General features: G+C 45.5%; 1 protein-coding gene across 7 annotated transcripts in view; it reads left to right on the plus strand.

The window, feature by feature from the left end:
- Window positions 1-26,165, plus strand: part of ptk2aa (protein tyrosine kinase 2aa) — an 89,756-nt gene that overhangs the window by 22,096 nt on the left and 41,495 nt on the right. For 6 of the 7 annotated variants that reach the window (XM_036515639.1, XM_036515641.1, XM_036515642.1 and 3 more), the window contains exons 5-14: window positions 3,966-4,053; window positions 6,576-6,655; window positions 7,153-7,215; window positions 11,051-11,105; window positions 13,674-13,814; window positions 14,245-14,322; window positions 17,088-17,195; window positions 18,521-18,638; window positions 19,924-19,954; window positions 21,257-21,321. In XM_036515639.1, the coding sequence (XP_036371532.1) occupies window positions 3,966-4,053; window positions 6,576-6,655; window positions 7,153-7,215; window positions 11,051-11,105; window positions 13,674-13,814; window positions 14,245-14,322; window positions 17,088-17,195; window positions 18,521-18,638; window positions 19,924-19,954; window positions 21,257-21,321 (827 nt within the window). Of the gene's footprint in view, window positions 1-3,965; window positions 4,054-6,575; window positions 6,656-7,152; window positions 7,216-11,050; window positions 11,106-13,673; window positions 13,815-14,244; window positions 14,323-17,087; window positions 17,196-18,520; window positions 18,639-19,923; window positions 19,955-21,256; window positions 21,322-26,001; window positions 26,092-26,165 lie in introns of all 7 variants that reach the window. The other variant, XM_036515638.1, reaches the window with a different exon arrangement.

Genomic DNA, 26,165 nt, shown 5'->3' on the forward strand with positions numbered 1-26,165 from the left:
CATTCTGCAGATTTGTGTCTCGCACCACACAGTGCTCCCTGCTGCCCGCTGGGCTCCCTGCTCCCGGGCCAAACCGCCCTCTCTCTCTCTCTCCACACAGCGTGGTCACACTGCTACTTCATTCTCATGACAGTGCAGCATATAGGATCACTTTACATACTTTACATGTTACACAGTTTTCAGTGCTTTATGATGTATATACATGTTTGAATCAGTGGTTTATTACACTTACAGTATTTTTCATTTTTATTATTGTACTTTTTCTTACTGAAATTATCTTTTGTTAGGATTTGGATCAAATCCCATTATACATAAATTCTTATTAATGGCACAGTACAGTATTTGTGAATATCTCTGTATATGGGGTTCTCCAGAGTGTATGCTTCACTAATGGCCAGGGTATCCTGTATTTCCTGAAATTTTTGCTCCAAGTGGCTGTCATGTGACTTTTCGGTAGATGCGAAAAGCACCTTTAAATTCCTCTCAGGGGTGAAGGATATGATCAGCTTAGCAGGTCCTGCCTGAATATTGTATATCCTAAAACAGACTACAACCATCTCTCACTGGTAAGCTTGTGTTTACTAAATCAAAGGAGGTGAGCTCCGAATAACCCACGTCACCGATTTCGCCTTGAGGTGGATTAACTACAAACAAGTAACGTGAAAATCATTGGATGTTTTTCTTGTAGCTGCCCAAAACATTTGCTGTTCTTACTTATGGTGGATTTTCTGCTAAACAGATTTCCCATCTATGTTTGTACCAGTAGCTCAGTTTGTGGAGCGAAGGTGTGGTCTCTCTTGTACCCTGCATGCGATAGAGAATGATGGTATAGTTTATGTCATGCAGGTCTGCCAAAAAAGGGATTTGAAAGGCACTGAGGACTCAGTCATCTGTAACATCATCACATCCGCAGGCTTACGCATTCTGCGTGTCACAGAGGCAGGATGCACAGAGACAGTGAGCTGTTTCCTTTTCTCAGTCATCACTCATCATTCAGGGCTCAGTTACTGTAAAAGGGGAAATACGAGAATTACAAAAACAGAAGGCCAGTGTCTCTCCCATTAGCCCTGAGAGGACAGCGCAGAAGAATCCGGCAGCTATGTTAGCGTTTCAGATTCTTGCTGCCACGCTGAGGTCGCTGCAGGGATGTGGGAGGCTGGTTAGCATTCCGTAGCTTCAGTGCAGAGGAGCCATGGAGCTCGAGTATTTACCCTGAGCCTCACTTTCAGAGTTCGGTTTGGCACCGGCATGCTGCTTTTCCAGGGAGATTTACAGGAGCGGGGAGAGCACCAAACTTAAACCCTTTCATCCATGGTCATCTCGCTTCAGCTTAGCAAGTACATGTGGACTTCTCCCTCACGGTGGGGGTTGGCCGGGCGGAGACTGGTCAGGGCTTTCTGGGCATGCGTGTTTGTTTTGTGGCTATTGACAGCATGATTGGATAATATGAATACAGGGGGGCCACCAACAAACCATCTGGGATGGAGATTGACAGCTGTGTGGGGGTCCCAGCGGTCCTTGCAAAACCAAACCGAGCAGCTGCACTGGGCCCAGATCAGTTTCATCATAAAAACCAAAGCTAATAAACCAGAGATGGGATGTGGCACACACTGGGGACACTGAGGTGCTGCGAGTCAAACAAAAGGGTAAAGGCTGTGCTCTTTCCCTCTGTGAGGCTACCCGGAGCTCCACTACAGGTACTCCACAGTGGCTTGGGCTCCACAGTGGGGCTGGTAGCATATGCATTGAATGAGTGCATTCTGGATGAACTAGTTGAAATGGACTGTAAAAGTGTATTTCTCAGATGTGCTGACTCCAGTGTTCCACGTCTCATTTGCAGGTCGGACTGTAGCCTGGCTCAACCTAGGTCTAAGAGTTTGAAGGTGATTTGGGATGTGATGAAAGTGTTTTGGGAGAACAGACTGTTGTTTTATGAAGTGGTGAAGATTTTTATTTTCCAACAAGTGGCTGAACTGCTTTTAAGTACCTGTCCAGATCACAGTGCAGCTGAATTGCACTCAGTGAAAATAAAGCATTCCAACCTAGTGACCAAATTAAACAAAGTTAAAACAACAGATCAAGCACATCATTGCACACTCGATCTTAAGCCACATTCGGCTTGGTACACCCACATTTTGAAAAGTAGACATCAATATTCACCTCACAAGATGGTGTGCTCTCCCAAAATGTTTTTGCGCACCCTGAGGCACATTCTTGTGTTTGTCTCAGGATTTGGGATCTGACCTCTTGATTGTTTTTGAATGTCCTAATTCTTGAATGAAGCCAAAAAAGTGTACCACTGGGACTATTCCTTTTCCAGCAGCCACCTCCTCACTCTGAGGCTAAGTTCACCCTGTAACCTGTAATGCCCAGGGTAGGGTCCTAACTCCAGACTCAAATGATGATTTTCTGTTCCCTATGCGTTGCTTTTGTGAGTATTGTGTGGCTTTTTGTCCTTGTGTGAAACAAGATTTTTTTCTAGACATTTCTTTTTTTGTAGTTATGAGAGATGGGGGGGGCTTACCCCTCGCTGAAGCCTGACCCTACACCCCCTGCTGCAGCTGCTACTGGGTAGCGTGTCATGCTGGGTAATTGTCTCTCAGGGGGTGGCAGGGCTGATCTTTCTTGTTCCGAAATTCCTCCGCTCATCGCTCAACGTCTGTTGTGACTGCTCCCATCAGCACGAGAGGAAAGGAGAGGATATTTTTCACTCTGTGATTGGTGGACAGAGTGAGAGTTCTGTCAGCGCTAATGAGACACAGACACCTTGACCGGTGCTGTCTCTGACAGCATCACCTGCTCCGCTCAAGTTCACCGTTCACCTGAATGCGCAGTTCAGCTAAATGTGGACTCAACACTCAGTTCATCTGAATGTGGAATCACCCTGCATTTTCCTTTGCTGTGAAACATAAATTCACTTGAGAGCGGGCTGAAGAATTAGCTCATTTACAGTGGCACCTGGTATACAAGGGAAATGAAGCAATTTGCTGTATCAAAGAGTCGGTTCTTGATCGGAAGGATCAATGTACCATCTGTGTGCAGCAGTGAGGTAGAGGCTCTAGGTGATCCCACCCTTCAGAGCAGTAGGTGACACAGTACATATTGGAGCAGCAGAGTTACTGTGCAGGTCTCCTGAAACTGCAGATGAGTCTCGTTCTCTTTCCCCTCCTCTTGAAAGGAAGCCTCAGGGTCACGCAGTAAAATGGAAACATGTGCTTTGTGTTGTACAGAATAAAAGGCAGATGGCTCACATGTGGCTGCTTTCTGTTTGCATATTCTGTGTGATAGATCTCTGATTAGAGTCCTCTCTTTGTGTTCTTTAGCAGCTTGTCTGTTTTTTTTTTTTTCATCTCATTGAGATACTTTTTCTGATTGTGATTGCCTTGCCTTGAGCTGGATAGTGTCTCGTTGTTATGGTTCTTAAATGGGTTCTCACCATAATCAATGTTTTTTTTTTTAGCTGCTTTTTTCTCTATCAACTGCTGACAGTCTTTGTTTCCAACTCTGTTAAAAGGCCTTTGACCATCCGTCACCCTCCAGTTTGGACAGAATTTGGGGTCTACCTCATATCCAAACAAAACATTAGCAGTGCAGGTCAAAGTGAAGTCACACTGCAGCTTTACAGATAGGAATGCCTATGGATGGGGGAATGGAAGCAACACAGGGCATTCACTCCCTTATTTAAGGCTACGTTTGAGTCAGAGGGGCTATATGGGAGGAAAAGTATCATCACCTAGTAGGACAGGTGCTCCCCCTATACTACTAGGTCCTCACCGCTGTTGGTCAGGGTGACATTCGTGTAATGTAGTTTGTTGTTTTTGACAGCTTTCAGACTGTACAAGGTAAAACTGGCTACATCTCAAATGCCCTTAATGTGACATGGCCACAGAAGTGTAATTCCATTGCTTGATATGCTCTCTCTTTCCACCTCATCCTTGTAACCAGTTTCACTTTTTCTTTTCCAGGTATGAGCTGAGGATCCGCTACCTGCCAAAAGGATTCATGAACCAGTTCACTGAAGACAAGCCGACACTAAACTACTTTTACCAGCAGGTGAGCCTGGGCTACATGGAAAAGTATTTAGCTTTGCAGCCCTGTCCCTGGGAGTCCAGTGTAGCCTCAAAGGGCTGTCCCCAGGAGTCCAATGTCGCTTCACAGGCCTGTCCCCTGGAGTCCAGTGTAGCCTCACAGAGCTGTCCCCGGAAGTCCAGTGTAGCCTCACAGGGCTTCCCTGGGAGTCTAGTGTAGCCCCCCAGGGCTGTCCCCGGGAGTCTAGTGTAGCCCCACAGGGCTGTCCCCGGGAGTCTAGTGTAGCCCCACAGGGCTGTCCCCGGGAGTCCTGCCCCTGGAGAACCAGAGGCTTCACTGCTCTGCACCACTGCTGTAATTTCTGTTTAACTGACCTGGGAACAAGCAGAACTCTATTCACACCCAAGGCTGTCTCTTCCCCTCATTTTTTTTTTTTCATTTCAATGGTAGGAATTCACAGCAGTTGATATGTCAATGCATAATTGATGTATAATGATATAAATGATAAATTCAATTTCTAAGATAGAAACTCAGGTAATTGATAAGATACAAATGCACCTGCCCAAGGCCTCAGACAGCTGTAAACCATCAGCTGGACTGGAGGATGCGTTTAGCTTGAATCCTACTCTTTAAACTACTCATTATAAAGCAGCAGATGGAATGTGCTGTTTCAGCAGGCACAGACTTAGTGGGAAAAAAATTGCCTGATCCCAAAACCGTGTGAATTTGGGCCTACTTGTGTGAGACTGGTAGACTGAGCTGTGCATCAGATATTTCCCTAAACGTCAAAAATGATGTGTGTAGAAAAGAGAAATATTTGAAATGATGATGAGTCCTGTGTTCATCTGCTGTGAAAGAGGAACAAGTTGTGCAGATGTGAAAGCTTCTCCTCAGCTGAATGAAGCCGAGGACAGCACAGGTCATGGACACTTATCTGTGGAGACAGTTTTTGACTCCATCTCCCTCAGATGGAGAGTACGGCCCCATCACATGGCCGCCTCCCAGTGTTTGGTGCGTGGGGGGAGATGTGCTCTGGAGCAGCGCGCAGTCACAGGCCTAACACACTCCCCCAGACAGTCTGCGGACAGGCTAAATGGGTCAGCAGCCTCCGCCGTGCCATCCGTTCCTCTGAGGGGCTCAGAAGTGTGCTTCTCAGGCCCCCACTTCCGTCTCGGAGCAAAATCAAAGGGCCCAGCAGGTCTGCTGCCTGGCCTGTTCCAGAGGGGGCTCTGCTGGGCCTCTCGAGGCCAGAGAGGCACCAAGCAATTGACCTTAAGAAGCAGGGCCGACTGGCAGAGCCAGACAGAAGGACAGAGAAGGGCCTGCTCCCTGCCTGCGACTCCGGATGATGAAAAGAGACGCGTCTGCATGCTGGCAAAGAGCACGCCTCAGAGACGATTAGATCTAAGTGACGTACCCGCTGCTCGCCTTCAAAGGGGGAGGCTCATCGCACAAAGAAAAGAGCTTTGTGCTGTGCGCACTGGGGGGAAGCCGAATACGCATTAAAGCAGCGGCGCAAAGCTGTCGCCAGCAAATCTAGCAGCAAAGCAACGGTGCATCGCTTTTTATGCGCGGTGAGGTTTACTGCAGCTGCCCACCGCATCAATATTTATGGCAGCAGGCAGAAGGAGAGAGCGGCCATTGTGTACCAGAGAGCCATATTTCAGTGCTGTCCCCCGAAAGGGCGCCGTCCCGCACCATGTGTTCCCCGGCTCGTTTAACGGCCAGGCTCCCGCGTCCACCACGCCACGCATCTCAATGAGCCTCTGCAGCCCTCAGCCCTCAGCCCTCCCCCACCTCCTCAGGGGGGTGTCACGCCACCCCACCCCTTCTGGGCAGCTCTCAAATGTACACTGCGCAGGCTGGCTACCACATGAGGTCAACCCCCTGGGCCTGGACCAAGCCCAGAATGCCCCCTTACCCCCCCCACCACCTTCATATCCTCTTTCTTTAAACCTGCTGCACCCTGTGGCTCGTTTGGTGTGCTCTGAAGTGAAGAGATGGCTGGTGGGAAGAAGGAGGGGGAAAAAAAGCAGTTTTGTCTTGTGAGGAGAGCAATACTAGAAGCTGCTTTGCCCGGGTAGCTCAGAGGATCTGAGTGTTTCCCCATTTCACTATTGCTGAACAACATTGATGTTTAAGTGCACCCAATGGACCAGCTTTCTGTCCATCACAGGGCTTACCCATAATCCATCTTTGAAAACAGCAGGCACTCCCTCTCACCACAGAACTCGGCATTTACAAAGACATGATGGAACCCACAATGTCCCAGAGCCCAGGCAGATACTCAGAGTTGTTGTGTGAGTAGTCATAGGTATTAGTTAGTAGGTTGCAGTCACTAGACCACAGAATCTAGGAGAGAAACGGCTAGTCAAGTCAAGTTGTAACCTGTTAGATTACGCACATTTGTGGACTCTGAGTTCTGTACAGTGTTACTTGTGTGAATGGTGACAGCATACAGCACAGTTGGGCCTTTCCTCATCAGGGTGGAAGAGAATTGGCTGTTTGTTTTAATTCAGAGGACTGATGGTAGTCTCGTTTCTCAGGTTAAAAGTGATTACATGTTGGAAATAGCTGATCAGGTGGAGCAGGACATCGCTCTGAAGCTGGGATGCCTTGAAATTCGGTGAGTTAGTTACACTGACATCAGCGAATGCATCAGACTCTTCTGCAAAGATGATCAATTCGTAATCATTTTAAATATGTCTGTTTGGAACATCGTATTAGGTTTAATGAGAAACCAGATTGTTACATAATTTCACTGGTAATATGAATTGTTAGGCCTATTATTGATTAGTACTGGTTCAGTGTTACCCAACAGTGAGACCTGAATTTGATTGCACAGATAAATAGCATCCCAAGGGGACAGCCAAGTGTGATGAATGAATGCTTGCTACTACTAACCACACCTTCTCTTGGAGCCATGTAAGAATAATGTGGGAAACATTCAGCCACTGTTTTTTCTTCAGCTACTATATTTCATTTACATGTGCACCTGCACCCTATTATACAGAGCATATATTTATTTTATGGCTTCACCAGTAATCGTTGTGATTGCTGTGATGTGTCTTTGCATATACATTTGTCACATCCATACTAATAACTGATGTGTTTCTGTTGCAGGAGGTTTTTCAGGGAAATGCGGGGAAATGCTCTGGATAAGAAATCAAACTATGAATTATTAGAGTAAGTATCCTGCTGCTTTAACATGTCTTAAATTATGTAACACAAGAGCGATCACATAACTAGGTTAACAGGACATGGCAAATAAACCTACATCTCCTCTGCAGCTGTTACATAGAGAGGGACATCCAAGTCTCAATGTAAGGACAGCAGTGAGGCAGGCTGAGTATTGAGTTTCAGGAGGCGGGGTTTGTCAACAAAGGTCAAGGCCTATGATTGAGAAAATGGGCAGTGCTGAAAAGAGTGAAAAGAGCCTTCATGAGTGAGCAGATAGGAAGTGTTTGTTCCATAAGCATAGTCGAGAGAGATTCAAATCCACAGTCATATCCTTCAGGTATTAAAGAGCCAAAATGCACTGAGAGGCAATCTAATACTAATGTGTGCTAATGCATCTTGCTCTTTGAGACTTCAGGACCTCTTCCATTATAATGAGGCTCACTAACAACAGGCTGCTTTTTATCCCTCAAGTTCTGAATGCAGCAGACTATCATGTATTTTTCAGATGTTCCTTTCCAAAAACAAAAAACCAAATGGTGGTGTTCTTTCTAAGGCTGTAGGTTTTAAGGGACACATTATGAGGAAAGCTGTTCAGTAATGTTAAGGTGCAGGAAACTTATAAACAAAGAGCTGGCATGTCTAAGGCCATGAATTTTTATGGGAACGCATGTTCTGAGCAAAACTGTTCCTTGGTTCCCCAATTCCTCTGTTCCTTATCAGCAGTCACCTCGAACTGGTTGGATCGTGATGTTTTTCAAAGTCCAAGCGTGAACCACCACAATCGACATGTGCCCCCCCCCCCCAACCCCACACCCCCACCCCCACCCCCATGGGCCCCTGGGTCATTATCCGAGCTCCTGTGATCCACTCTGTGCCGCCAGAGAACCCAGAGGGAGTTCAGCATTTGTCTTAAGGGAAATTAATTTCCCCGGCTCTCAGAATCCACAGTTAGGGGTTCATTATTTGACAAAGCCAGAGTGAAAGAGAAGCTCACAGATTAGTGTGAAGCCACACTTGTACAGAGCTGGCTTCCGCACACAGCTCCTGCAGCTCTTGCATTCTCGCACGATGGTAGTGCTCTGGCTAATGGGGTCATTGTCGTGAGAAATGAGGCAGCATCATCTGGCAGCGTACGGCATAAATCTAAGGTGTACAGCGGGAAGCACACCTGAGAGATACGGGGAGGAATATGCTCAGGACTGTCCTTTCCTAAAGCGACCTTCTGTCTCTCCCCTGCGGCTGAATGTCATTAAAGACCAGCTTTAGACTAAAGTTCTCTGTCCGTCTGTGCACCTGTTCGTTTGATCAGTAATACGCATGCAGCAGGAGTGAGGAAGGGGAGCTGAATCTTTAATGGTGCTGTTTTTTTCAGGCCTGACTCATGTGGGTTATCGCCTCAGCAGCCCTGCGATGAAACGCGATGCTATTTATAGAGGAGGATAATTGATCCATGGTCATATCTAGCAGAATGATGATATCTCCTATGATGGAGTGCACACGGATGGCTTTGCTTCGCTCAATAAGTGAGAGAAACTGATGGCCCATCGTTTTTGTAGATTTAAAGGTGAATGTCTTGTAGGTGGGCTACCCTGTGTGGGTAGTCACAGTGTGAACCTTTGTAGTAGCACATCAGGGGACCTTATATGGGCCATGAGGCAGCGTGAGATGAAAAAAGATACCTTTTTATGAAAAATACGGAGCTATATTAAATCTGTACATACTGGGAAAATCTGTCATTGAAATTAGTGTTACCATATCGATTAAGATGCATAGCAAGGACCGATCAGTGCCTCGTATTATCAACAAATGATTATGCTCCTAACAGCCCTCTTCTCCACTAACCATCTTCTCCTTCTTTTAAAAGTGTTTGGTAAACTACCATCCAACATGGAGTTTCCTGCATGAATCTGCACACTGAATACTGGAATAAGACCATTCGACCGTTTCACAAGCAGGAAATCCCCTGTGGAATTGTTTGGAGATCTGCAGAACAGTCTTGTTCTGATACTACAGATGTTCTAATTGGACAAGATATTCAGCTCTTGCATTCCTTCCATCCTCCATCTAGGAGGTTGTGATTGGTGCTGGTTGATTCTGGTGCTGCCTGCTGTCCTATGCGTTCCTATGCATTCCTATGGATGTTCTCTTCTAGACCATGTCCTCTCAAGAATGCTCATAACGAGCTAGCAAATCAGAACTCGCATAGCTTCAGCAAATTTTCAGTGTGACGACCTGCATATCTGATTAGCACATAAAGAATGTGTACCGATACCATCCTCTCACCTCGGTGCATCTGATGTGGTGTGGGTGGGGATTTTTTCTGGGGGGGCATTTATCTGGGAGGACAAAGCGTGCTTCTAATGACCACGTACTTCCTGCCAGCTCCCTTCTCAGGCCACACATTCCACAGCCCCGTAGCTCCTCTCCTAGACCCGCACAATAGACAGGGAGGCAGGCTGTGCAAATGCTAATGTTATTTCCAGGTCAGTCACTACGCTGGGCGCATACATGCCAGCCTAGCTCTGGCCCTGAACCAGGCAAGAGCGCGAGAAGGGGTTGGGGAGGGGGAGGATGGCGGTTGCCAAACGCACTCCAATCAGACGTAATTTCCAATCTGGGCCACGGCTAACAAGCCGGCAGATGTGGCACGGTAACGCCAGTGGGCAGCTCTGATTACAGGGGACTGTAGCAGGGGGAGGGGGGGACTCGCGAGCGAAAAAATTAATTTCAGCGAGTGCCGTTGGAGCCTCTCTGAAAGGCATATGCCCGCATGGCAAAATGCTAATGCTTATCCAAGCTTTTCCTTGTGCATTTTCCCACTGATAAAGCCCCCAGTTGATTGGTGGTTCTCCAGATTATGCGCTCTTGGTTAATGCTCGCTCTGTTACGGCTGGGAGGGTTGACGCAGAAAACCTCAGAGAGGACATTAAATTTGATGTGATCGAAATCTAATAAAGTGCTAACAGAATAGAACCATAGCAGCACTGTAATTTAAGGGAATAAATCAGGAATCATTCCTGTGACAGCTACCTTCACTGTTACCATTCTTCGTTCTGCTACATATAGCAGCTTGTTGCTCTGCTAAAACACATGACAGGGTTTGCCTTCTTTTCCTTTTGCCCACGAATATGTGCTATTTGCACTTGGGCTGCATTTCCTCTGTGATATTTGTTTTTAGCAGGTCTCTGTAATATTGGCAGGGCTAAGTGTCATGTCTGCTACTGAGCACTTAGCCCATCTCCCTCTTTTACTGCTCTGTTATGTCTCGCCGGGGCAAAAGCATCAGCTTTACGGCACCCTCTCACGACTCTAATAAACACCATTGATCTCTTTTGCCACTGAACATTAATAGCCAGTGGAATGAGTTCAAATTTAACAAGCTTTCTTTTCATCTGAACTGAATGATAAAATGATTGCAAAGGAGAGCAGGATTTATAGGCTTTTAAATTGTCAGATCCACCCCGTTTCTGTCTGAGTAAAAGCAGCAATCCAGAGTCTCAGAGGAGTATGTGTATAATTAACAAACATCCTGTTTTTCTGTCCAATACTGTAGAATGCGCTGCTTCTAGAGGCCTTTTTTCAGATCAGTTAAAATCCTTGATGATCTTTTTGCAAATGGAGGACTTCCTTTAGAGTTCAGCCCATAGATAAATACAAATGACCGTAAAGCAAAGTAAAAGATGATTCAGAAAAATGCTCTATCAGCTTAAATTATTGCTCTTCTTACAGTGCAGGTGCCAGTTATCTCTGCTTGTGGAACATTTTATGTGTCTGTATGTATTATATACATGCTGTTTTTATCCCAGGCAAACTAATGCTTTGCTTTTTCTGGCTTTCACAGGAAAGATGTGGGCTTGAGAAGGTTCTTCCCCAAGAGTCTGCTGGACTCCGTCAAGGTGAGAGATGTCCCCCTGCCCCCACAGCCTCCTCATGGTGGATTCAATTCCACTCCCTTCCTGTGGAATCCCTCTGTATCGCTGGGCGTTACACCCCAGAGAGCGAGCGGCCTAGTTCTGCCTCCCGCTTGTGGGCGTTCTCTGAGCAGGCCTGATAGAACCACCCCCGCTGCTGTCAGCCCCACGCTCTTCACTGCCCACCCCCGCCCCCCCCCCGCCCCCCCGCCTGTGAGGGGAGCTGGTGTACTGCCTCGTACAACCTTGTTTTTCAGTGAAGCTTGACTCCTGCAGGGAAGCCTGCCACACCATTGGATGTAAACCTGCAAGCCTGTCAGTGGCACAGCCATTCTCACGGCTGTTCTGAGGAGCGAGGGAGCCAGATGTGGACTCTGTATGGCCTCTGCCGACAGGAGCCTAAAATCCACGCCAGATGTGTCCGCAGGGGCAGTCCCCAGCAGCAGTGATGAATTTAGGGCACGAGGCTGAGCATGCCACCCAGCCACAGACAGTGAGCCAGGAGGGAAAGCAGGGCGCGGATACCAAGCAAGGGAATGGGGGGGGGTTTGGACAGATGCTCCGCCAGCGGGCGTGTGTGTGTGTGGGAGGCTTTGACCCTGGAGGTCATCATAAAGCTCCACCCTCCCCCAACCCCCAGTGCTGGGAGGATTAGAGAGGGGGCAGCCCGTGGGCCCCTTCCTTCTGTCATACAGACATCACTGTTCAGGAAGGTCACCTGCTTGGTGCTCGCCCATGTACCCTCGGCACGTGTGACGTTCCTGCCCCCATCCCCTGAGCGAAGCTCTGTCTGTGACCACTGTAACCCCCTCTGACACAAGGAGCATGTGTTTATTGCAGAGCAGCAGCCGTGTAACAGTGTGAGCGTGATCCACATTACACCCCAGAATGCTGCCCATGTGTCGGTCTTTTCAAATGAAGCCGTGTTAAGGCTTTGTGGTGATTTGAACTAGCAGAAATTGTTAATGTGATTATTTTAGCTATCCACATGAGTTCTTTCCCCCAGACTCCACATGACAGATGGCTCCGGTTTGTAATAGAACTCATCGAAAGCGTAATCAAATTACGCAGTAAAGAAAGGATGGATGCACCGACGTGGCAATAGCATAATTAAACCCCTGATTTACGCTGGAAGGGCCTGTTTAAAAGCACTCGAGAGCCGATAAAGAGCCAGTGCTGTGAAAGGTCACATGAAATTTACACCTGATTGTGTCAACAAGGTGTCCGCGGTGCAGGACAGGAACCTTCAGAGTGCTGGAGAATGGGCTGCCATCTCTTGACCATCGCGAGAACACCCACCGAATCCTCCACACCCTCGTAAAAGATGAACTCGGAGGCCATTTTAGGCTCTGAGGGCATTCCGTGCCTCTGAACTCTGCTCCACATTTCCTGTGGAGATGGACAGAGATACAGTGCGGAAGGGTGGATGGCACGAAAACAGATTCCCAGATTATTCCTCAGTCATTACATCCTAGTGTGCTGATCCCCCTGACTCTACATCCTTACCCTGGGCCCATTAAGAGCAGGCTAAAATGCCTTGTACGAGTTTAGCTCCTAACGGGCGAGAGTCAGACAGCTGCCCACACACATCACAAGTTAATGAGCTTAACTCAAGGTCACGTGTATGTGTCATGTATAAACACATAACATGAGTGATTATGGTGGCAGTCTTAGTACAGGGCATAGAGATGTTCGTTCCTTTGTGAATGCGTCCCGCACGCTCTGAGCTTTATGCTTTCCTCTGAGGATTTCAAACGCGAAGGAAAAAGTAAAAATAGAACTGTTTCCCCTTCATAAAAATGCATGTTTTATTTATCAGATAGTGAAAGAAATTACAGTTGACAGATTTAATTAGATGTTGTTTCCTGCTTAGGATCGCATTGTGGATTAAACACAAGCTATGCTGTCTATGTATCTATCTCTGTCTGTCAAGCATGTTTAATTCACAGTTATAATAGGATAAGAAGTGATCAATGAAAAATGATGGGAAAGATGTTTATTGTCTTCTGGAGGTTATTTGTCTTGCTCTTCATGGAAGGAATATTTACCCTTTATGTCACCACTAAATTAATGATTCTTCTCTACAGAAGTCTGTATACTTACGCTAAATACACCAAGCTTGTGATGGTCAACATAAACTGACCAGCTACAATAGGAAGAGATCAATGATATACCTGTTTGAAACTCACATTCGCTAGTATTTCAGTGCTACAGTCAACTACATGTTAAGACTGTGCTGCAGATGATGGAGTGTTAGATTTGTACTTTGCACTTGAGGTGGTCATGTTTTAATTTTGTGCAAGCTTCTTAGCTACTGTTAAGGTGAAGATCCATCAGCAGAAATGGATTATATGTAAAGTGTATGCTGAGTAAATAAGCTTTTGTCTGGTAACCAAATAAATAGCATGTAGGTTGTGTAATATAATGCTGTAATGCTTATTGTGTAGCATGTCTTGTAACTGCATTGGCACATTTTACATTAAATTACTACTAAACTCAATGATGGTAGTATCCACATCTCTAACCACAAGATGTGTCCATTTTCCTGAAAAGGCAAAAACGCTGAGGAAGTTAATCCAGCAGACCTTCAAGCAGTTCGCCAACCTGAATGACGAGCAGAGCATCCTCAAGTTCTTCGAAATCCTGTCGCCGGTTTACAGATTTGACAAGGAATGTTTCAAATGTGCCCTTGGGGTAGGTATTTCTAAACAGAGCTGTTACCTGCCTTTCAGTAAAGTGTGTTTTGGGGAGATTAGTGGCTCTGTGCTTAGAACGTGCCAGGCATGCTCCGTTGGGTTGGGTCAGTGGTCTGTCTACAGAGGATTACTGCATTACAGTGACACCTGCAGGGCACAAAGAGAAAAACAGTAATTGTTTTGCCACCAGTAGTTTCTTTCATACGTGTGTAACCTGTATCCTCTGTTGAGTCAGAATGTCTGACTTGCCGTGTGTTTAATGTTCCATTATTTTCTGCAACTCAAATATATGCACACACACACACACACACACACACACACACATATATATATATATATATATATATATATATATATATATATATATATATAAAATATGCATGAGTAATATCTTTCTCTTTCTGTATCTTTCTGCCTGTGCCCTGCAGTCGAGTTGGATCATCTCAGTGGAGCTTGCAATTGGGCCTGAGGAGGGGATCAGCTACCTTACAGACAAGGGTTCAACTGTGAGTACTGTCGTGCCTGGAGTCAGATGCCATCCTGTCTGTTCATAGAATGTAATCATACAGTCAGCAATACCAGGAAGTTCATAAGTACTGTCTTTATTTCACATGTGCTTGTGTTGAATAATGACAGCGGCATTCACGAGTATGATGTAAAGGTTTGTGCCTGTTTCTCTTGACCTGAGAGGTCTTTTTCAATGAAGGAGTGAATCTGCTCACAAATGCTTTAGAAAATGCTGCTTTGTGTGGGTGCTTTTATGCAACTGTGACTGTTTGGGCTGCATTGTGGTGATGATGGTATTCAGCCTTGGCATTGGCATGAACCTTGGCATGAAGGCTGTCCCAGCCTTCTCATCTCACCTTGAAGATGATCAGAGTCCCCCTCCCATTACACACACACACACACACACACACACACACACATAACAGTGTGTCGAAGAGCACTCAGAATAATTATGCCATGTGGTCCACAGGGATTGATAGAGTGGAACTGAGTGAATATTCACATCACAAGGCCCTTGGCGTACCGCGGGAGGGGAGATCACCCAGAGGTGTTTTCTTCACAGATTGAAGGCATCAGATCTCCTGCATGTTGTTTAGCTGCCGGGTGAGGCTTGATGAGGGATATTTCTGGAAGAGCAGTCTGGTCTTTTGTTTGGAAGGGAACGGATGGCCAAAACCACTAGCTCCAGCTCTCAGGGCTGAGGCTCACTGCTGTGTGGGGCTGTCTGCCCCACAGTGGAGGAGCTTGTTGGAACAGGAAGCCCATGGTTAATATGGTGACGTGTGAAAACATAAAGCACTGAGGGATATTTATACTTATTGCAGTATTAGATACTTGGAAAAGCCAATAACCAATGTGGAAATATATTGAATGTCATGTTTGAATCAGATAAATTCAAAATTAAATTCATCATTATAAGGCAGTGTGGGAGGGAGAAGACGACATCCTATACCGCTGTCTTTTTTCAACATAATTAAATTTATAAATTCAACCTTAAAGTACAGAAAAAAATGATCATTGGTTCTCTGAGCTATGGTGAACTATAGCATTGCTTGCATTTGCTCTCCTGCTGCTTAATTCTTAAGATTAGTCATCCATCCTACATGCCAGCCTCTCAGCAGTGCCTTTCTGTCTCGACTGATAAAACATCACCTGCACTGATGCTCAGTGCCAGGTTGTAGTACTACATATACTACATACTGCTACCAGAATTTTGACAACCACAGTAAACTTTTATGTCACCACACCAGTATTGCAGTATTGATATTGCTTGAATGGTATGTTTTTATGTTTTATAGTAAATTAACATCCTAACATGTAGTTATATGGCAATGAATAGGTTAACTTCCTGTTCACTTAAAAAAAAAAAACACATAATACTTCTTGAGTGTATTTTTATATTTTGTCTGCTGCCGTTGTTACAAGGCTTCACTTTTGGAGTTGAAGCAATTCAACAAAGCATCAAAATCAATCCTTTGAGCTGCTGCTGCTCCTTTATTCTGCTCACAAGCACAGACACATTCCCTTTACCCCCTCTGTGGCATGGTATACTCTCTGAGTTTTAAAGTGATTTGACCTGCTGTCTAGTCATGCAATGATAAACTGTTTGATATTGATATCAATTTTGATACATGCTGCCTCAGTAATTACTGCAATAATTTCACAATGGTTCCACGTTTGTTGCTAAATATGACCTCAGTTTTTGAAAATGCTTACTTTATTACAGTTAGATTTAAAAAAAATGAAATGTCTAACATTCCGTGGTGTGTTGACTCTATTGCTTGGCGTTGCTCCGTCAAATGCTCAGAAGGTGAAAGGACTGGGAGTAACTCATCTCTTGATCAGAGCATCCCCAGCAACTGTGTGTAGCTGCAGACCTGTTGCTAAGAGACTAGCTAACACTGTGGAGGAAACAGAAGATGATGAGGGCGATGGTGATAAAACATGAAAGATCTGTGTTGTGGAAACATGAAGACTGCTTCTAAAAGGAGTGGAGGCGATATTAAAGTGTACTCTCAGTCTCTCCAGGATTACAGTTCAGTTACAACCTCAAATCTTATAACAACACCTCAGCAGTGTATGCAGAAGAAGGAGTGTCTGTGGCAGGCATCGCCTTCAGAGAGTGCAATTGGATCAAATGCAGGTTTTGTTGGTAGGGATTAAGCCAGAAGAGAAAAATGATAGTTGATGTAGGTCCACTGATGCTTTTGCGCTCTGTAAATTACTACTGCAGTATTGGACGTCTCAATTAACAACAATTTGATCTCCTCAAGAACCAGATCCATTGAGCTCGCTTTGGCGTTCCATACAGCAAACCAGGCAATCTGCAGTGTAACTTTGTTCCAGTACAGTGGTGTCTTGTGTTTTGATGGAAGATATTGGCTGAATTTGAAACAGCAAAGCTTTTAATGTACTCCTGTGCAGATCTACTTCACATTGAATTGTGTGGATGATTATGTTGTTCTGTGCTGCTCTTGTGCCATTTTGAAATGCTAATACAGTGCTCTGACTTAATTCCGTTATTGGAAAGCACCAGTGTTACAGCACTTGTGGAATTCATAGCACATTTTTAAAAGTGTATTGCATATAATATATGATGTATAATGTATTATAGTTAAAAACTAACCCCCACACTAGCAGAGTATAACTCCGAATAAGCTGAACACTGCAAAGTGATCGGGCAGAATCTCCTCTTGAGTTGCTGTGTTGTGCAGTAGTCACGGTGTTGACGCGTGCACGCAGTTCATTGGTTTTCTCCTTGCAGCCGACGCACCTGGCCAATTTCAACCAGGTGCAGACCATCCAGTACTCGAGCGCAGAGGACAAGGAGAGGAAGGGTATGCTGCAGCTCAACGTGGCGGGAGCAGCGGAGGTATGCCAGGACTCCGCCCCTTTCAGCCTGCCCATCCAGTAATCCAGTAATGTGTGCAGTGGGCGTGACAAAGTGGCTTCTGTGTGTGACCCAGATCACACCCCCTCTCACCCTATTAGGGTGTGACATAGCAGTATTGGAACAGAGTGGATCTCCTCATACCTGCTATAGAAAGGCTTCTAAAGGGTGTGCTGAAGGAGTGAAGCTACAGAGGACGAACACTCTCCCTCCCAAGCGTGACTGCACTGGCCCATTAGGAGGCCATCAAGCTACTTAACATTGCCCCTGGCCTCTATGTCAGGAACAACCTGAGATACACTGAGCAGTGGATGCCCTCTGCTCATGACACCATAAATCAGGGACGATATAAAATCATTTTTACTGCAACCAGTGGTCACCCCTGTGCCCTTGTGTCTTTGTCTGTGCACGCATGCAGACGTGGGGCCCTCGCTCAATATTGGCAGGGTCAGGAGAGGCTGTGGAGTGCAAAGCATTGATTTTTCCGTATTTCTCAGCATTCAACGGGAGCGTGGCCCTTAAAATATTCAAGTGGCTGTCTTGCTGTGAGTGCTGACCAGAAAACTTCCTATTGGGAAAACTTCTCCTTACAAATGCCTCATTCATCACCTGCCCCTGATGTAAATGAATTCATAACTGACTTACAGAAAGTATTGAATCAGAACTTACAGTTGTGTGTTTGCAAAGGAAAAAAGGACAAAAGTTCATTCGGTACTGCAGTCAGCACTTCAGTCCTTCTGCAAGTGCTGTGTGTACACGTGCATGTGTGTGACTGTGCATGCCTGCTTGTGTGTGTGTGTGTGTGTGTGTGTGGGAGGGAGAGGAGAGTGAGTGTGTTAGTGTGTGTGTGTGTGTGTGTGTGTGGGGGAGGGAGAGGAGAGTGAGTGTGTTTGTGTGTGTGTGTGTGTGTGTGTGTGTGTGTGTGTGTGTGTGGGAGGGAGAGGAGAGTGAGTGTGTTAGTGTGTGTGTGTGTGTGTTTGTTACATTTACATTTATGCATTTGGCAGATGCTTTTATCCAAAATGACTTTCGAGCCATACAAGGAGTCACAATATAAGAAAGGTTGCATGACCAAGTTTCAATAGTTGGTCAGACAAGGTACAAGCTAGCTGGTAGAGACAGCTGGTAGCTGGTGTGTGTGCTGTGTGTGCGCATGTGTGCTGTGTGTGTGCTTGTGTGCTGTGTGTTCGCTTTGTGTGTGTGTGTGTCCCTGTATGCGTGCCGTGTCCGGATGGGAGGGGGCAGCTGGGTGATTGGGTGCAGTTGTGGTGCTAATAATGCCTCTTTGTGGACTCCCTGCACTGCAGCCCCTCACAGTGACAACGCCGTCACTGAACACAGCGGAAAACATGGCCGACTTGATAGATGGTTACTGCCGCCTGGTGAACAGAGCCTCCCAGTCCTTCATCATCAGACCGCAGAAAGGTACGCTTCTCACGCTTTTCAGCCTGATTCCTCCCTTTCTTCACAGGTTAGGAAAAAACTTGCACATAATCATTTTATAACGGTCATTCAAGACTGTTCAGGCAGCTTTCCGATGATGACATTCCGTATGTAGACAACGCGGGGCATGCATAGCCATTTGGAAGAAAAATGAGGCTGAATGGGAACTCGGTTGTCTTTCTTCAAAGGGGAGTATTCTCATACACAAATGAGAATCCAGAATCTTTCTGCTGCATGTGCAGCCTTGTGCTAATGCTATTTGTAAAGAAGTAGTCATTGTTATGTTTAAGAATATTGTCATACCAGTAGTAATAAAATTATTTAGGTCCTATTTAAAAACGCTCTCACTGTGGAGAAAGTCTGTTTTGTTAAAGCTAAGACACATATATCTCTTTCGTCCTGAAGAAGAAGGTTGTATTGAATGCACACAATGTAAACTATTCACACATTCATAAGTTAAGAAGATACAAGGATTTTTAGACCTTATTTATTGAAACTGACTGACTGCTATGGTTTTACATGAAGTAAATGAACTATTGTTTTACTTGGATTCCAGTCTCCAAAAAGATGAAAGGACAGGTATTGATTTTAGATTGTAGATGTTGAAGTGCAGCTGGAAGCTTGAGAGCGAGGTCTGCGTGGCTTTCTCTCTCAGCAGGGTAATGGTGTGTGGGAGGGGAGAGGAGCCCACAGTGGCTCACAGGAGAGTCACTGTCTCTACTGTAGTCGCAGAGCAGTGATTCACAGCAAAGATTTTCGCTTTTCAGCCGAAAAGTGCAACTGCCAAACCCGGTACACTGTGGCTGCCAAACAGCAAGACAGTGAATCGGTACGGTACCTTGTCTCCTCTCCACACAGCTGCCGTATTGAAAGGAAATGTGTGTTTGCCTCCTGCTGGACTCATCTTCTCCTCTTAAGTATGGGCTCGGTGTGGACTCTAGTTTTGGAGCCAGTGTCTTTTGTTGTTTATGCTGCAGTTGCAACGTGTCATTCTCAGCAGGTCAGGAAAGGTGCAGTTCACTGGTGCATTCTCAGACAATGTCTTTTCCTTATGTGAAAGAAGTAATGAGCTTTATGTTGCAAACTGTCAAAACTTTGTGGACACTAATCTGATTCCTTGCAGTGAATGAGCAAATTGTACGCAAACACACACACACACACACACACACACACACACAAAAACTTGTTAGTCTGTACTGTACGCCATGACTGTTTACAAACATCCCCTGTCTCAGCTGAAAATGACTTACTCTCTTTTGTCCAACAGAGGGAGAGAGAGCATTGCCATCAATCCCAAAGTAAGTACAGTACAATATTCATTTTCCATTACTACAAAAATCATGTGCAAAAGTTCTATGTTTAATATTGTAGGAGTCAATGTTACACTTAACTTTACTACTTAACCATAAATGTAGTGAATTCTTGAGTCAAATAAGACCCAGTGAAAGATGACATCTTTCAAACAGAAACCTTCTCGGGCTACAAGTATGGCGAGTGTAACTGGAGCATAAGCCTTTTTTTTCTTCTCTTTAAAGTATGGTGCAGCTGAAGCATGGATTCCACATTTGCTTCAGTGGTTTGTGACCCTCTGTCCCTTAAACACAGGAAAGGGATGTGATAGCCACAGCTCCCACCAATGCTCTGAGCAGAGCGCGCCTGATCAGGCTGCACCAGTCATGCAGCAGAACAGATGAGTTCAACTATCCTTTTCACTCCACCCTCACTGGAGCATTAACAGTGTGGAGGAATGCCTCTGAAGAATTCACAGAGGAATGCGTCCAGCCTTACCGTGAATCACATTGCAGGCAATCAATGCAAAGGAGTACCACAATATGGTCCTCTCACCATACTAATTTTACAGTGATGGATGAATTGGGCTGAGTGCGCAGGAAGACTTTTTTTTTTTTTTTTTGCAAATCACATAGGCAAACCTTTGCTGGCTGATACAAGGTACAAATCTGCACAGTTTTGCAGCTAGCTTTATCGCATTTTATATGCACAGTGTGCATTTCGTGTGGGTGCTTTTTCAGACTATGTTATTATCTCATCAGATTACTCTTTTTATATCCATGAATGCTTAGAATGGCTTCCATTCCCACAATTCTGTGTTATAATTAGGCTCATGTCTGTTCCTTTTAAACAACTACACCTATTCAGCTAGGCAAGTGGCCTAATCTGATTTGGTCAAATAAGGAGAAATGTTTTGAAGCCAAAAGTTTTCTTCCCCTTTTTTTTTTTTTTTTGAACATGTGGAAAGACTTTCCGCCTCTGGCTCAGATTTCAGGTTCCTTATAAAAAACCAACACAGGCTCCTCTCAGCTTTTTTGGCTGAATCGTGAGGAATTTCTCTGTGTGCTATAATGTGAATTTGATCCTCTTTAAAGTGCTGCTCTCTGCCCCCCTTTAAACCTCTTCCTGGTGGTAGCTCCTGTTTCTCCTGTCCAGGGCAGACCCCCCTCTGCACGCGAGTGGCAGCAGTGAATGGTACTGCCCAGAGGCTGCTGTCGAGTGCCTTGGAATGGGCTAGTAGAGTAAACTCCTGGCTCTCGCTCCCACTGGACAATGTGTACCTTTCATCTTCTCAAACCTCTGTTTTACAGGCTTGCCAACAACGAGAAGAGGTTGGAAGGAGTCCGAACGGGAGTGCGAGCGATATCTGTCTCTGGTATGAGCATCAGATTCTAGCTTTCTTTGCTGTGTAGACTCCAGATTACAAGAGTGTTTTCGATGCAGGGACCAGTTTATTTGTATTTTGATGCCGCTAAAAGCTGCTGGTATATTCTAATGGTCATGATGTTGAAGGAGGAATGTACTTTTTTAGGACTCTCACCTAGACCGCTCATCTGAAACAAGCTGTGTCCAGATGCTGTTGCTGTAAATATCACTCTTTTGGAAGCACAACTGCACCTGTCAATTCATGTAGTATTTTAACTGTTTATTTTTCCTAAAAACTGATTTTTAGTTATTTGAAGAGGGCTGACAAAAAGTTAACTGTCTGGCTGCATCTTTCCATTCTAAACTTTGTGCTGTGCTTTGGATGTTCTCTGGTTTTGCGAACTGCTAGTTTAAGAAATCAGACCGTAGCTAAATCCTCCTCCTGAAATCCTCCTGCAGGTAAACGCAGACTGTGGCTGATTATAGGCTCTGTGTTCAGAACATTGTGGTGTTTTCAAGTTGGCTGTTTCAGCATGACAAGGGAGATTCCCACTGGAAATGAACTATTTGGCATGTGACAGTCATGGTTTTATGACAGCTATTCTTGAACTCAACACTTGTTTCCGTGAGAGCATTTAGAAATAATGAGGAAATGAAAAGAGTTGTAGGGATCACACTTCTGCATGATGGTTATTGCAGTTGGCCTGAGGAGAAGTGTTAAATGGGACACAGTATTATTTTAACAGTTCTTTCCCGAGCAGAAGGGTGGTTTGCTGAGAGAGGAATCAGGGAGAGTGAGATGGCATATATGGATTTTTTAGTCTAACTGATGGTGAGGGTGCTGAGCCATTGGCTAACTCCACTCCTGACTATAAAAGTCAGTGTGCGGGACATGTGCCGTGAATTAATGAGCCTGTGGATAATTAAGTTACAGCCTTGAGGGAGAGGGAACAGCTACACCCGCAACCCCTCTCCCCCAATTCACCAAAAAAAAAAAAACAGCATGTGTCCCAAGGCAAAAGTGAGCCAGCTGCACCAGAACTCCCATGGTGCATCTCTGCAGGTCTGCACATTTCCACACAGATCTAATGTGGGCTGAAGACCTAAGTGTGGTGTAGACCTTTGACCAGCTGTCGACCTAGAGACAGAAAACTGGTGAAAAACCCTCCCAGCTTGGTCATAACCAATATTTTAATATCTAAAGCACTTGGGCCCAAGTGGCTGTGTCTCAAACATTTCCTACGTGTGCAGCTACAGTATCACATGAGTGGCGCGGTGTTAACCTAATTGTAAAATTGCAGTCATCTTTTATGTGGGCTCTCCCATTAACAAACTGTGCAGCCACTCAGCCCTTTATGGTGAGTGACAGTGGGTTATTTAGCCCGCTTATGGTCACAGACTGAACCCTCCTGGATCTGTTATCTGAACTGTGGATGGGGAATTTATTGCATTTGACTCCATGCTTCAAACGGAATGATAAGATGTGTCTATTGAAATAGTGATGTTTATTATTTTGGAAGGATGTAGAATGATGTGTAAGTTAGTGTGTTTGAGTTGTTTATCTCTAGCTTGTGAGTTGCATTTTGACTGCAAGGCCAGTCAGGCTGTGAATCACCCATTTACACATGCACATTAGTACAAAGTAGAACCAGGGCTTTGCTGGCCAAGTTAAACACTCCCTGTCTACAACTGACAGGTTTAAACAACAGCAGCATGAGAAGTGATGGCACATTGACACCATCCACCCTCTGACCCTCACTAAATAGGGCAGCTTTATACAGACTCAACTCCAACTCACACTGCCTCCCACTTTTAAGGTTATGACACTGACAGTGGGAGTGGCTCTTGATTCATTGAGTGAGTAGATTGAATTGAAAACCAGCGAGTCACTACTCAGCATCATCTTAATCTTAAAAGCAGATGTATATAAAAAGAAATGCTAAACAAAGCCAGCATCTTAGAGGGAGTAGAAGGACTCTAAACAAGCCTAGTATCTGAAAGTATGACTTGTTTAGAATGAAAATCAAAGCCAAGCATCTTAGAGGAAAGAAACATGTTTCAAATGAAACTCTTAACAAACACAGCATCTTAAAGGCAGTATATGGAGACTTGTTTAGAATGAAACCTAACAAACTAAGCATCTCAGAGGCACTGTGGAGATTTGTTTAGAATCAAACTAAAGCCCAGTATTTTAAAGGCAGTACGCTGACTTGTTTAGAATTATACTCTAAACAGACACAGCATCTTACAGGCAGTATACAGAGACATGTTTAGAGTGAAACTCTAAATAGATGCAGTATCTTACAGGCAGTATACAAACACCTGTTTAGAATGAATCTTTAAACAGATGCAGTGTAGACGAGTGGAGGATGTGGTGCTCAGGCAGCAGAGGCTGCTGGCCAAGAGTAGGATTTTCACAGTTGCTGTTGGTATTTTAATTTGCTTACTGTACTCCAGAGCAGCAGCACTGCAGCGAAGTGCAAACAGCCTTATTAAACTGCCAGCTCTCTTACTGTACATATTCTTGCTCTCTCTCTTACTTACTCATTCTCTTTGTGCCTCTCCTCTCTGTCACCCCCACCTATGTCTCTGCCCCTCTCTCTCCTTTGCCCTTTCTATCTTTCTCTCTCCACTCACTTTACTTTCCGCCCCACTCTCTCCTACACACTCTGTCACACATTCTGTCTCTCTCTCTCATTCTATCTAACTTGTCTTCCTCTCTCTCCTCCTCTCTCCCTCTCTCCCTCCCTCCCCCTCTCACCTCCTTCTCTCCCTCTCTCCTTCCCCATCTCTCCTGCTGTCTCTCTCTCTGCTTTACTCCTCTGCTGTCCCTCTCTCCCTCTTTCTCTCACTCTCCCTTTCCCTTGCTCTCTCTCTCTGAGCCTGTAAATGTCAGGGAGCTCAGCTGGTGGGAGCAGGGAGCGGGCTGTAGGCGGATGGAAGAGTTGAGTGGTAATTGCGCTTGTGCAGGAGAGACAGATAAAGGGCTGATTGAGAGCAGGGGATTGAGGGAGCGCACAGACAAGCCTGTGTGCTGATGACCCCCACAGACAGAGCTGGGGGGGGGGGGTTATGAGCCGGAGAGGGAGCGGGAGCAGGCCAGCCCGCGCTCTCAAAGGGGACCTTGTGCACGGAGATGAGGGCCCAGATAGCCAGCTTGCGAGCGCTGGGAAGACAGTGGACGTGTCTCTGCTGGCAGAGGTCTGTCTCAAGGGGAGAGTGAGTCACTGGGGTGGGGTGGGGCCTGTTCAGGAGACAGTCCAGGCCAGGGGGGAAAGTAGGGATGGGGGAGTGGGATGGGGTGCTCTTGAGGAGGGGGTTGCTCCAGGCAGCGTGGGGGTGGGAGAGCAGGGCAGAGGCCAATGCTGCTGGTGGGGCTGTCATTGTTCTGCAGAGCTAAGTGGTACTGATAATCATCTGTGCAGACTTTAGCAGCTGAGGTGGATCCTCCCGATGGCTGATAGCCATTATGTATTACGTTACAGCTACACTGCTCTCATTGTCATTTTTATGGTGTTCTTTGTGTTCTCTATTTGTGTAAAATTACTGCATTTCTGAGGGACTACTGCTGCCTTAGTGTACTGCTTTAAAACGCCTCTAGAGTGAGCTGTGAGCAAATGGAAACTCTGGGAAAGTGTTCAGTTGGGCATCAGTTATTTATAAAACAGACTCGTGAGGGCCATTGACTGGGTTTGTGCATGCTGCTTCCAACTACTTGCTTTCTCCAAAGTTCATTTTCAAATATTTCAAATACTTGACAAACATGAAACAAATACATTATCAGAACAAACATACACATTAAATCATAACTGTAATATAAACTCCCGATACATTTTAACAAAACAGCCCTGGATATTCTTTTTTTCCTTGTAGAAAGTGCTAAATAACATGTTTACCAGTGCATCAAGCATAGCTTACCTTTCAGTCTTTCTCTGAATGAGTGATTGAGCAATTGCATTATTTGTTCACCACAGGAGCGATACCATGCATTTTTATTGGCTGTACTCTTCTAGCAGGGTGATGTTTACATGAAGATCAACACATGATCTATAAACTGTTTCTCTTAAGAGAGGTCACAGGCTCCATATAACTGCAGTGGAATGCCCCAGTCATGGCCGAAAGCATTCACTGAAGTTCAGAAGCTTCAACAAAATTGGCTCATACCTGCAGATAAGCCGCATGTCTCTTTCGGAGCGCAGTAGATCAAAGAGGAAACCCATTTCCTCCCGAGGAGAGGATTTGTCTGCCCGGTACACTGACCACCTCAGGCTGGCACCTCTCCTCGGTTTCATCGGGGAGCGATTGGGGGTGTCGCCCTCAGAAGAAATTGCCTTGTCGTTTGCGGTTTCTGCGGTGAGGGAACCAGGGTATCCGAGTTCACAGTTCTTCATGAAGTCTCCCAGGACGGGGGTAGCATGGCTGACACCTCATTAGATACATTTGCTTCATGTGCCATTGCAACACGCAGTCAACCATGGTTCTTTTCATATTGTGCTACACGCCTTATTGTCACCACGTCATTAGTTTCCCAGCAGTGCCAGCAAGAGTATCCATCTCATGGTATCCTCTGAAATAAGTGCATGCATTTGTGCTCACTCCATTTGTTTTTTGTCACTTTGATTTACATTCTCGGTATTCCTCTCTCCCTCTCTCTGTTTCTCTCTTTCTCCCTCTCTCACTCCACATGAAGAATCAGTGACTCAGACTCCACCTAAAGCCATCAAAGCCAGGCGCTTTCTCCTTCCTTTTGTCTTCTGTTCCCATGAGTCTCCACCCAAGGGTACTGCTATTTGGCCTGCTGTCTGCCCCCACTAACACAGCCTGTCCCCAGTCTGTCCCCAAACTTTCTCCAGC

This window comes from Megalops cyprinoides, chromosome 21 (assembly GCF_013368585.1).
Source record: "Megalops cyprinoides isolate fMegCyp1 chromosome 21, fMegCyp1.pri, whole genome shotgun sequence".
Classification (NCBI taxonomy): domain Eukaryota; kingdom Metazoa; phylum Chordata; class Actinopteri; order Elopiformes; family Megalopidae; genus Megalops; species Megalops cyprinoides.